Here is a 12,941-nt window from a genome sequence, read left to right on the forward strand (position 1 = left end):
GCAATGAGTAAAGACGAGGCAAAGGCGGCGAGAGAAGAGCCGAAAGTGTCCATTGAGGCACAGACCTAGGCTGAGCAGGCTTAGAACCAGATGTCAACTCAGCCCTCTGTGTCGGCACCTATCCATAGAACAGATCTGCAGGTACCGTCGTGAACCACGAGGCAGGACCGGGACGAGAAAGGCGGCACAGAATGGCACAACCATTCGTCCAGCACATCGTCTGTTGGACTTGAGCGTATTGGCAGCAGGGTTCTGACATTGGCGGTATCCGCATCTAGGGCGATCGCAGAATCCGACGACCGGACGGAAGCATCAGCAGCAGTAGCACCAGCAACACCACCACCACCCTCAGCATCGCAACTGGGGGGCGGCGGGTTCTGCAGCATCGACCCGCATGACGTGGGAGACGGATGACGGGAGTGATGAAGATGGCGGCGTGTAAGCAAGCGTGTGTGCCGGTGTGGGTGGGCGTGAGATGGCGGTTAGAAGAAGTCGACAAACTGGCTTTCTCGTTCGGCGTATGTTGGTGATGGTGTTCGTCTGTTGGAAGTGGCTTTGTTGGCCGTCGAAGTCGGCCTCCATCGACCGCCCAAGGCGCACTGTCCAATGAGTAGTTGATCCTCGCTTAAACTTCGCAACGCGGCCAATCACGGAAAAGCAGACGCGCGCGTAAGGTACTTAGGTACTTCCACCGGGACTGTGACTGCGACTGAGGTGACTGAGGGTGAGCTCCGAATCTTAGGCCCCAAATGGTAAGGCGCCAAACTGGGGTGTGCTGTTCAGAGAAACTCGTCGGACGCAGACGGGGAGGGGGGTGTGCCTCGAGACTTCGAATCACTGCCCATTCCATCCTGGTCTCGACCCGACAGTCTGGTTCGCCCATGTCCTTGTAACATTTTGAGACTCATGATTTGTTCGCTTCCACCGTGCATCGCGGTGGTGTGGTCGAGTGACGAGTAGCGTTCCTCGCAAAACAACTGGGGGTTTCCTCCGGCCCCCCTCCTGAAGCCAATTGTCAGTCGCTCTCCTCTGCTCTTTGCAGAGAGCTACGTGGACATGCCCAGCAGGTACACATTGTTCTTCTTCTTCTTCAATCAGAGCATGTTCGAGGGTTGCGTCTCAGCCAGAAAGTCACCCCATGATTCCCTGCTTTTGCCTTTTTTCCTCCCTTCCCCAATGAGGCCCCAGGGCAAGGAGTAGAAGTCACTCTATGCCGTGTATTGGTCCGGATTGGAGATGCTGAACCGGATATGTGGGGAAGGAAAATGCTATCAACCATTTCCTTCAGTATCAGGCCCTCCTCATTTCGGCTTCTGAGTCCATCGTAACCTACGCAGTATGAACCTGCCAGCTCAGATCATGCGCCGCATGTATCTTTCGCAGCTCAGTGCGGCAGCATGTGTGGGCTGTCGAGGACTCGAGAATGCACAGGTTGTGTATCTGGAGTCCAACGCCTTGTGTCAGCACCAATAGCCCAGATTATGCCGTGACCCTCTCACCGCACAACGTGGATCTCAGATCGTGCCGGGCAGCGGCATCCCATGGGCCCGTGAGATCGGACGGACGGTTCCCGCCTCTATCCGTTCAGTACCCGTTCGTTTGCTCTGTCCTCTGTTGCAAGACCCGCGCCGCTACAGATATGCTTGTGATTGTTGTTTGGGCCGTAAAGACGGGTTGCTGAGGCACAGTCAAGCCTCCGCATCGCGAGCCTGACCGGACCGGCACTGTCGTCATCAAGGGGCCTCGATCGACAGTGAAATGAGCAACAAGCTGGATGCCGAGACCGACAAGTGGACAGGCCATGGAGACTCGATGTCATGGGAGGAGTCGAAACACTGCAGCAGTACACAGTTCAACCAGCTGGTCTGCAGCTGCGTACCGCGTAAGTGCAAGCTGCACCAGCAAGGGATCGCCCTGGTCCTTTTGTTTCTTTTTCAATCTGGTAATGAGCTGACATGAGAGGTTTCTGGTTGTCGGGTTGAGCAGTATACCATGGCATAGGGACGAGCCCCGAGGTATCGTACATTGTCCCGTCCTTCATGCCTTCCTGACGAATACCTTAGTTATTCACAGCTGCGGGATACCTACAGTGTGCACTTTCTACCTTACCTGACTGCCTCCAGTCCACCTCGTCAGTGGACCCGGCTGCAGAAGCTGCCTTCCGCCGGCTACTGGGTAGGTACCTCACCTTGCCCGCTCTTTCGTTTGCCCATTTGTTGTAGTGTATCTTCGTGCCTGCCGTAGGGCATGTCGTTCTCGGGAACGGCAGGACCTGAAGAGAGACATGGGAGGTACATTGAGTCCATGCACTGTACTGAGTAGGTGTCAGTACCTGCTGCGTACCCGCAGATGCCAAGAGAACGCATTTGCTGCATTGGGGAATTTGTGGAGCCATAGACCCGCTCCACTCTCCCTAGACCCACAGCCGCACCTTAGACCCCGTTCCCCAAAGGCCGTTACGGTACGTACGGCCTGCCAATCACCAATCACACGGGAAAGTGGGTCCAGACGTGGACGAGGCACTCGGCCGTTTCCCTCTGCCTCTTTCTCCTCTGGCCCCGACCTCCACGCGCTCGCACTTGTGTGTCGATTTTTACCCATGTCCACCCCCAAACTGAGTCTGAATCGTCTCCCGAAATCTCGTCAACGGTCGTCCGTCCCTCCCTCCCACCGCACTCTGCGGGAAGCAGAGTCTCTTTCTCTCCCCTCTTCTTAACCCCCCCTCGCCATCTGTGGCAATACCCTGTCACCCTTTCTCAGGCTCTGTTTGTTCCATCTCCCACCCGCCTTATTTCCAGAGCCATTCCACCATTCGTTCAGCCATTGGAACAAATCTCATCACAATATCCACAGCCCACCGGCATACTCCACGACCTGGCCACTACGCATACAAAGAACTGGGCTACTTATACTACGTATATTACGTGCAGAGCAGAATACGCATAACGTGCGAACTTGGCGTAGCCATCTATCATTACTGTATGCTCCGTTTCCCAACTTCCTCCCATTCTTGTCTTACCTTTTTCTGTCAATCAAGGCTCGCAGCCAGTCACTCAAAGTTGATGGTCTAACGGCTGCTGCTCTGTCTCCAAGATCAAGTCTAATCCCTCTTTCCTCATCTCTCAACTTGCTATCCCCTAGGTGTTCCGTGTCAGCGGCAACTCGGGACTGCCCCGTCAAGCCGATCCATGCTAATCCGGGCATCCTTGGTGTTTACGTCCGTAGTGCGTGCGTAAAGTTTTAAATTGTGCGGACTGAATAGCCCCCAATGTCACAATATGCCCCCCTCCGTCTTCATACATCGCCGCCAGCGACTTGATCTGCATTTGCGCTGGCCTTCCACCGCCCGCTGCCAGGTAGAATTGCTTTTCGACATTTACCGAACACATCAGTCCTTTCCTTTGGATCTTTGCTTCATCCGCCCCATGGGACATGTGGAGTGAATCCAGATATGCGGTCACAATGCCTGCTCAAAAATAGCAGTACAACGAGTTGCATTGCCTTCAACTCCATCGACATCTGCAGTGCTCCGTTACCACTTACTTGCGCCGGTCATATCTGCATACCGGCTGGCATTGTTCTGGGTCTGATCATTTGCGTTTCATCGCAATTGCAACTGTCATAGGTCCGGCTTGCTCTCCGTCTTCCATATTCAAGAGCCAGCGGACGCGGTCCCGATGTTGATGCTCTTTTGCGGCGGAAACTGTTAATTTCTTCAAAGGCCCCCTACACCCCTGTCTGCGTTGATTGCGGCAAGAGAATCGCAGCCCGGAGATTCGCAGAAATTGGCTTCCGAGTCTTTCCCACATCACCATCCCCTGCCTTGTCCTGGCTGCCCTACAAGACTACTAACTCCATACATACCGTGCACCATCAGCCCAACCCAAGAAACAGAAGTTTGGGGCGCCGCATTCGCACAGCGACGCTCTGTCCATGCGCCCGCTCTGATCTTGCTGGATAGGCTTGAAGCGAGCGAACCCATGAAGGATACCCATCTAGAATGGCTATTTAATCTATGTTAGACTCCATCAGCCGCTCTATTCACGCCATTCGCGTCAGGATAGGTAGATCCTGGCCCGAGCACGCTGGACCGCAGCTTGACTGGAAGCATTATCCGAAAAGAGGCACAGCTACCACTGCAAAATGGGCACAGCAAGAGACCGGAAGGCGGTGCGGTGTCTTTCATGGGACAGGACAGGCAAGCGAGACAAGGTAAAGCACAGCTGTGCAGCAGAATGGGATGTGAAAGTCTTGGTAGTGAGTGGCCCGGATCAACCATTCCAGCTCGAGGCTTGGCCATCTGTGCCGTTCTCCTCCTCTGCCTAAGGTAGTGTGATGTGCTGCTCTTCTCTCGCTGCAATCCGGGCATCAAACTCCCGCGCCTTGCCACCCCCAAAGCCCTACGGCCTATGGCTGCCTGCTTTGCCTGCCTGGCGTGTCTTGTGTGTCGTCCGGATCCCCAAACAGAAGCAGTCGAGGTCGTAGTATGCCAGTATCCGAGATGGATGCTGCGACCGGCTCCGAATCTGCTGTGCTGAGCCCTGCTTATCAGTCGTTTCCTTCCCCACCCGTCCCACACCTGTCAATCGTTTAGGCGCTTCGAGACGGCCGCAGACGAAGCAAGCCAGGCGAGTGAGTGCCTGGGAGAAAGTCTGCTATGCTATGCTATGCTACGCTACCTACGCTACAGCTATGTCCTCACCGCGATCACTGGCAGCGTCGGTGAAGACAGACATGGAGTGCATTTGCTGTAATGGGAATGTAGACGGACTCGAGCTGACCTGACCTGACCTGACCTGGCCGGTGGCCTGGCCTGACTGGGCTACGCTGCGCTGCGACTTGACTTGCGTCTGCAACTGCGCGACTGCGTCTTCTTGCTGGCACTGGTAACCTCTTGGGATCTTTCCTTCTCCCCTCAGTCTGTCCATCTGTCTGGCTTCTGCCCTTGCTGCCGAGTCCTCGACCTTCTGCCTCTCCTCCTCCTCCTCCTCCACCACCACCCCTCGTTCATGGTGTTGTGTGGGCACACACCCCCCTCCCCGCTCTATCTCTCTTTCTGTTCCTCGTCCACCCCCAAAGCTCCATCTTCTCCTCGTCGTCGTCCGCAGCCCGGTGCAGCTTTCAAATCGACCCGCTCCTACCGCTACCCGCACTCAACAGCCCCGGGCGGCTATCGCCTGCGAGTGAACTAGCCCCATCCATGTCCCCGCATGCGACTCTCTCATGGCCCGTGTGCAGTATACAACGGCTTCAAGTACCTCGTGTACCTCCAGCATCGAGGTCCCCCGGTCACTTCTCAACCCACCCCGGCGATGGTCCCGCTGCCTACTGTGCCTTTCTCTGCGTCGTCCCAAAGAGTGGGCTGGCTCAACCTGGACCACCTAGCCCAGTCCCCTCAGACGGACCTTCCCTGCAGAGAGTCCAAACCTTTTGATCGGCCATTGCTGTCCACTTCTCTCGTCATTAATAGGCCGCGACCTTCTTCCTGCCATCGCGAGGCTCTCCTCCTCCATTACCTACCTTACATTTCAGACACGCCCCGGTCCAGAAAGGCTGACTTGAGTTGCTTTTTCAACTACTTCTTAACCTGCCTTCCCCCCTCTCTGAACCACAACACATCACACACACAACAACGCACATGCGCCTTCGAGGAGTGGACCGACATCACACCAGCCCTCGAGACGTCTCTCAACAACACATTGAACATTAGCAATCATCACCTACCATTGCTGTGGCAACTCGTCTCCAGATATTCACCTCGCCATGTCAGACCAACACTACATTGATCATCAACAAGACGGATATAGAGACCCCGTATCCCAAAGGTGTTCTCCAGTGCCCCAGGCTCTCACAAACAACTACCCAGACCTTAACAACAGTCCTCCCTTCAACGTAAGTTGCAATCACCTGCGTCACATCCATCATTGGAAGTGGCGTGCCCAACCCATAGAATCTAACCAGTCAAAGGTTACTCAAAACGAGCCGCATCATCTCTTGACTCCGCCATCCGGCATCAGCTCGCCGCCTTCCATCCATCAAAACGTCAAAATCATGCACCACCCCGCCGCAACAGCAACCATGTATCACTCCAGTCCGCCCGCAAACAACAGGATGTGCTGGACCAACCATTACGATCTAAGTGCTCCGCACAGCCAAGCTGCTTCTCCGATGCCCATGAACATGCACCCAGAGGGCCATTTTGAACAGAACTATCTTCATGCCGAGCCGCAGATCAAAGACGAAATCCCCGAGCCACCTCCAGGGTACCCCGATTTCGGCTCTTTTGGTGTTTCCGGGCAGCCAGACTCGGATCATGGCTCTTTGTCTCCTCAGCTTCAATCGAACTTCTACCCCATTCCCCAAGACGGTGTTATGTTCGAGTCGCATCCACTGATGAACGGAGCGGACTTGACCATGGCCCACCAGTCTCCCTACCCCTCTGCCCACCAATTTCCTATCAACGCACAACCCACCGGATACCCATCACAACACAATTTCCAAGACAGAGACGACATAATGAGACGACCGAGCTACGGTGGGCTTCCTTACCCCAGCCAACAGATAGAGCGCCCAGTTGCCAGTCCTCGGCTGCAACCGAGACAGCAGACTCAAACACAGACGCCAATGCCAACAGAAACGGAAGAAGATCCACAAACAAAACCCCGTGTAAGGAGGCTGGCTCGTATGAGGAATCGTGATGATGAAGACGACGCCCCTAAGCCCAACCAGTCGCCCTCAAGCTCGTCTGTAGAGGACGAGCCAGCCACGCTCATTTTCAAACCCAGCTGCCCTGACCAAGAACGATGGCTCTTTCAAAGACGTGCTGAGCTGGAGGATCAAAAGGGAAGTGGCATCTGGGCAACGATCACAGCCGAATACAACCGGAAGTACAATGCGACTTCTGATATCCCGCGTCTGCAGATGGTTTGCAGCAGAGGAAGGGCTCCGTACCTCGCATGGCACCCGACAGATGTGAGTTATCAGGACCTCTATGATTCCTGCAAACACTTTCTAATCTAGAACAGGACGACAAGCTTCGACGAGCCATCCTCTTTGACGAACAGCAGCAGATGCAGAGGGTTTTCGCCAAGTTCAAGGAACTCGGTGGCGGCGCATACGCCCACTGGGGCCGTAACGATCTCGAGCTTCGCATGGTGGAACTAGGCTGGGCGGACGTCCACGTTGAACCCTCGCCGTTAGACTCCAGCGTCAGCGTCCGGCGCCGCAGGAAGCTCAACCGCCGCCAGTCTACGGCCCAAGATGCACAGTCTAGGTTGAACATGACCGAAGAGGACCAGGCGCAAGTGATGGAAGAGATCGTCGCACACAGGGGCATCAAGCCTGAGGATGAGGATGCTGAGGTGACCCTCCACGAGATGCAGAGAATGCGTCTCCAGCACCCCAAAAACGCCCGTGTGACGAAGCAAGAGACACAGGAGAGCCTCATCGCAAGCGGTGGACGTGTGGCAAAGATCGCAAAGTCTTCAGCGGCAAAGGCCAAAAGCAGGAGTCGCGTGCAGAGATCAAAAGCTGCATAAATATGCCCACGACAACATCTACACAACCATTCAACACCCAACACTTGCTGGCCATGTTTTCATTCTACTTCTCAGCCACCTGTCATTGGTTTTGGAGTTCAATGCTTTTCTCGGAACCAAAGCTGTCGGAACGAACGGATAGATTGTCGAAATGTTTTTTTTTTCTCCGTAAAGATAGAGATACCATCACTCAATTTTTTCTTGTTGGGGTACACGGTATACCCGGTTGGAATAGCGGCAAGGGATGGGTCGGTTGAATTTTAGTTGGACATGCATATCATCATTTTACACATCTTATGCTTCTTGTACATACTTTTATTCCCAAGATTTTGGACGCATGCATCACCACACGATCAATACCACGGTCTACTGGACCACCTGAACTCTGTACCTCTCGATGGACCCCTTTTCTATGTGATATCATCGTGGTGGACTCTTGTCCTGCCTATTTCGTCATCCTGCCTATTGATAAACACACAGAAAACAACAATACGTCGGCTAGGGTAAGTCTCGCAGGGATACCAAGGAGAGGGGAACAGACTCGTCAAAACTAGGCACGGCAGGCAGAGCAGGCAGGAGAGCAGGCAGAGATCCCAGGTTTTCGGGACCAAGGCGACATTACCCCTCGAATGATCAAACCATCATCGCAGTCGCCGACAACACGAGAATGTCACAGTGACAGCGGCTACGTACGCATCGAGAGTCTCGAGATCTCATGACCAGGGGGGATGGGATGCCGTCAAACAAAGGCAAGCTCGTCCGTTGTCGACGTCAAGTCGTAGGACATGTGCTACGCCGTTGCTGCCTTTGGGCCATTCACCTTCAATTTCCCACGCCCAACAGTAACCTCGTCCACCACCAACATGCTGTAGTCTGGTGAGGTAGTGGTGGTGCTTCCCCATGCTCCCTCCTACGCCTCTTCAACGGGCGCCCCGTCTGTGCCCCCCGATGCCGAGGACCCAACGACCAGGAAAGCAGAGAAAGCCTGCGGCTGTGGCTTTTCCAACCACCCACACACCTTTTCTCCTCCCCCTCCTCTTCTTCCTCCAGGCTCCTCCTCCTCACAAAATTTGTGATGAACCCAACCCCCGACCGACGGATGGATACACTCACCACCTCATACGACATCCACAGCCAGACCGTGTCCGCGGCCCTTCTGGCCCGGATGCGACAGTGCTGGTATTCCGCAGGGTAGCCCCCCTTCTAGGGAAGGGGGTCCCCTCCCCCCCAGCCAGCGATCGAGGTTTTTTTATTCATCCTTTCGAATTAAGTAGCGGCGTCGCCCATCTGCTAGTGTAGTATAGTCCATGCCTGCTCCAATGGCATTGCTGCCCTGCGGCTGGCCCGCCGGCAGCAGCAGCCCCGTTTACATGAACAGTGGGTTTCTTGGGGGCAGGAAGAGCGCGCGCGGACCGGGTGGCCGTGGGCAGGGTACAAGGCCCTTTCGGCTCGGGTCATGGGAAGGGAAGGAGGCAGGAGGGGGGAGGCAGGAGGAGGGAAGAACAAAGAGCGAGCGAGTGGGCTCTCTCTGGAGCCTCTGGAGGAGGCATTCCGCATCCATTATCACGATGGAGCCTGGAGAGAGCAAAATAGACGAGCAATTGAGCAGCAGTCAAGGTTGTGAAGTAAGGCAACAGGGGGTGGGATAGGGATACATACGTACTGCGTACAAAGACAGCAGATACAGACACACAGGGTCACATCTGTAGCGGCGACAAACGGCGACGAAGTTGAACCTGACAGGGCCAGACAGGGCAAGGCAAGAGACCAGCAAGGGGCTACTCGCACGGGGCAAGATGGACGACGAAAGGACCGCGCATGAACAGGGAGCGGCGCGCACCAGCCTAGCACGCCTAGCACACGCCAAGCTAAGGTAGCCAGACAAGGTGAGGGGACCCTGGAACGGTGCTGGTCACCGGCCGACCTGTGCCTTTTGACGCTGTGTGTGTGTGGTTTTTTTTCTCCCCGGGGCGTCCCCGTGTTGCCCGTGTCCGCCAACCCCTGACGATACCCTCGATACCCTGGAAGAAACTGAACGGTGTCAGTGGAGAAGGAAAAGGCAGACAACGGTGGGTACTCCAGCCGACGGCCCCACTGAGCGGCTTCCGCGCACTGTGATTATCCCGCCAAGACGACTTCTCGGCTTCCCGGGGGTTGCCTCGCTCACGTGAAGTGGGAAGCCTGTGAGGAATACCGGGGCTTGATTGACGAGATAGCCTGGATAGCATGCTGTCAACAAGATGAGATGAAGAGATATGGAGGGACGGGAAGGATCCCGTATCTTACACAAACTGGCTTGTCAAACATGATCCCATGTACCTCGCGAGCTTGGTGACGATGCCGCTGAAGACTTATCACTGTCAGTCAGTTTTCGAATATGCATACGTCCCGTACCGGCTGGACAAGCAACGGCAAGGCAGGTAGCGAGTATTCGTATCAAATAGTAGCGTCAGAGGCGCGGTGATGATGGCAGCGACGAGCTTCCGCTGAAGACATAACTCGAGACAGAGGGAGTGTATGTGCGTGGCATACACACACACACAAACACACACACACACACAAATGGTATGGGGTTTGCCCGTACTCCAGGTTCGTGGGTGCTTCCTTCGGCCGGTATCATCGTCCTTCCTCCGGACCAGATATCGGGCGGTTCAGTCTCCAGTCTTTGCTCCCCTTCCCATCCGTTCTCGTCGAATCAAAACCTGTTGCGCGCCAAGGTACGCATTATCTCACAATTTCAATCGCATTTACGTCCCATCCCATGGCCTCATCTGATGGTGCGAGAGGGTCCAGAAGGGTCAAGACGGCCGGAGAGGGTCGGCTCCCTGATCCTGACGAGGTGATGCCGGGGCAAGAGAGAGTGGCGGCCGGATCGGAGAGAAACTCCTCTTTTCCCCCCTCCTGTGCCTCCCTCAGGCCTTGACCGGTCGTGATGGGGGACGTATTTCCTGGCCTGTGATTGACTCTCGTCTTCCCAGGTTCCGGGAAAGGACCTCAGTGTGAAGCCAAACGACCAGGGGCCCTGAACAGGTGACGGAGTGATGAACACCCCTGTTTGCAAATCAAACCTTCGGAGGCTCGGTGTGAATCGCGGGCACTGGTACGTGCGCATTCCCGACGACCCCTCAAGAGAGGCCCCGGCAAACCTGGTTGAAGGCGGGTGAGGAATGGTTGTTCCGCACTGTCCCCTGTTTGCGCCAGTTGTGGAGTCATACGCTTTTCTTGCTCCAGTCTGCTCTCTTCTGCAGAGACACTTCATCAACTGTCCCAGGAACTCGGTAAATTGCTGTGGGCAAAATCAAATAGCAATGCCTGATTTTGTCCACTTCTACGACCCTGAACCTGGGTCAGTCCTCTCGGGGTTGAGGGGAGCCGCTGCTGCCTCCTTCCCATGTCCATTGACGGGTCCGTACGGGTGCAAAACGGCAACGCGAAATGCTCCCCTGTTGATTTGCTGCTTCGTTCCTGTGCTTGAGATTCTTGTCTTTCTCGGGTGGTCTCCGCCGTTTCTTGCTTCTCAGATTTTCCTTGACGAAACTGTTGCCGAGAGATTCACCTAGGGAGACGAGATGGGGAACGACTGATTCCCCGCTTATTTGGCCATGGGGTAGCCGATGGGCGTTGATCAATTGGGGAGCCATTGGGCTGAGCTGCCATCCGCGAAGCGATGTAGCCCTCTGTTGCAACTTGCCGTGCCTAGACCGGCAAACCTTGTCTGGTGCACACGTCAACATCGTCTGGCTCATTTGCTTTTCTGCCGATCTTTCTGCTTCTTTGTTTGTCCCGTCACGCAATATGCTCTTGTCCTGTCCAAACAAGGCATTGACTTCCAGATTGCTGCCCACAACTGGACAAAATGGTCGTCCGGGTTCATGTTGGTGTATTTGAAATCTCTAGCGCCAGGGTTGCTCGTTTGTGTGAATTCGATTGGTCCTGCGCCGCTCTGAACCGCCCTTCAACTTCCAACAGTCCAACAGCAAGACTCGCGAAGCGCGAAGCGCGTCTGCCAGCGTGAAAGAAAATCATGCCATCATGCATGGGGCCCGGAGCAAGCTGCCAGATCATCCCTAGACTAGCGAAGAACGGGCGAAGAAGTGGCCGGGAATTCTCATTTGCAGCGGCTAAGCCACGACTGAGGCGGTTTCCAGCCAATTGCAAAGCATACCAGTCTGTCGGGACACTCTCTTGTCGAATCAAAGCCGCAGAATGGAACCGCCTGCCGGGTTGAACCTTTCCCTTGCATTGGGCTTGCAGAATCCCATACAGGAGCCAGTCGAATCGACTCGAACGGTCGTAACAGGGAAGTCGTCCTTCCCCTCTCTGCTTTTCCACCAGTTGGCGTCTTCTGCTCACAGTTCACTGGTGGAGTGGCCTACGCACTGCGGGCAGAAAGCTCTGCTTGCTGAAGTCTGCAGGCCCTCCGTTTGATTATTGCTCTCTTGCAGCCTTCGATCCAGAGTATCGGGACTAAAGTCGGTGAAGGTACGTAGTTTACGTACTGCTGTTTACAGCAAGGCGTCCACGTCGCTGCTGCTCTCCTGCCTGATTTGAGCATCCGAAACGCACCGGAATTAACTGGTAACTGGCTTGCCTTCCTGCGCCTGGTATAGTACCCAGGGTCCAAGGCATTGCGCCCGTTTTGCGATTTTGACCTGCGGTAAAACGGCCGGCGTATGGACTCCTTCGAATATGTCCATTCACTCTAACCTGTTGGGCCTGGGACTATCATTGAGTCGAGATTGATGGCATTCGAAGAGCATACAAGCAGTATACCAAAAATAAAGCCTTGAGATGTCAAGCTGAGCTTCTCTCCGTCCTAGCTCAAGGCAAACATGCAGCAGCATGTCCTCGATGCTCCGGACTCGGGATGGCAGTGCGGACCCTGGACTGCGGGCGTTGTAGTAAAGTGATGACGGTCGTTGCCAAGAGCCTTGTGCGGCGAGTTCGGTGCGTGGGTGGCTTCGTTTGATGGCGTACCAAGTACATCAAATCCTTGTTACCGGCAACCGTCAGGTAAGAGACGTGATTTGTCGCGTAAGCGAAAGGTCCACTGGCAGTATCCATCCAGGCTGAAGACCTGGCTCCCTGATCCCCAGGCCTTGGACCGAAATGGTAATTCGTCAATAGCGGTTCATTACTGGCTTGACGTCGTACTGTGAACCAATGACCAGTTTTCCAGGCTGGAACCCATGATTTGCATGCCCAAAGTTGATGTCCATGGTCTCGAAGATGGCCTGGCAGTGTGCGTAGGCAGTGCGCGGCCCGTTCTGGCGGCCGCCTCTAGTCTGATCACACCCCCCTCCCCCCCTGGTGTTTCCTTGCCGTGACTCAAACGAACTAGGTAGACGTCACGGCCAGACAGCAGAGTTGCCCTGAAGCGGCGGTTGCCGAGAAGAAGTTGAC

At 55.1% G+C, this 12,941-nt stretch overlaps 1 protein-coding gene across 1 annotated transcript; it reads left to right on the plus strand.

The window, feature by feature from the left end:
- Window positions 1-6,624: 6,624 nt before the first annotated feature.
- On the plus strand, window positions 6,625-7,538 carry COL26b_002627 (uncharacterized protein; the record flags this gene model as incomplete). Its single annotated transcript, XM_053175542.1, has 2 exons — window positions 6,625-6,972; window positions 7,026-7,538. 2 exons carry the CDS (start codon window positions 6,625-6,627, stop codon window positions 7,536-7,538), a joined length of 861 nt encoding a protein of 286 aa, XP_053040546.1.
- Between the last annotated feature and the right edge of the window lie 5,403 nt (window positions 7,539-12,941).

The sequence above is a fragment of the Colletotrichum chrysophilum genome (genome assembly GCF_026319265.1).
Source record: "Colletotrichum chrysophilum strain AFK26 chromosome Unknown scaffold_13, whole genome shotgun sequence".
Lineage (NCBI taxonomy): Eukaryota > Fungi > Ascomycota > Sordariomycetes > Glomerellales > Glomerellaceae > Colletotrichum > Colletotrichum chrysophilum.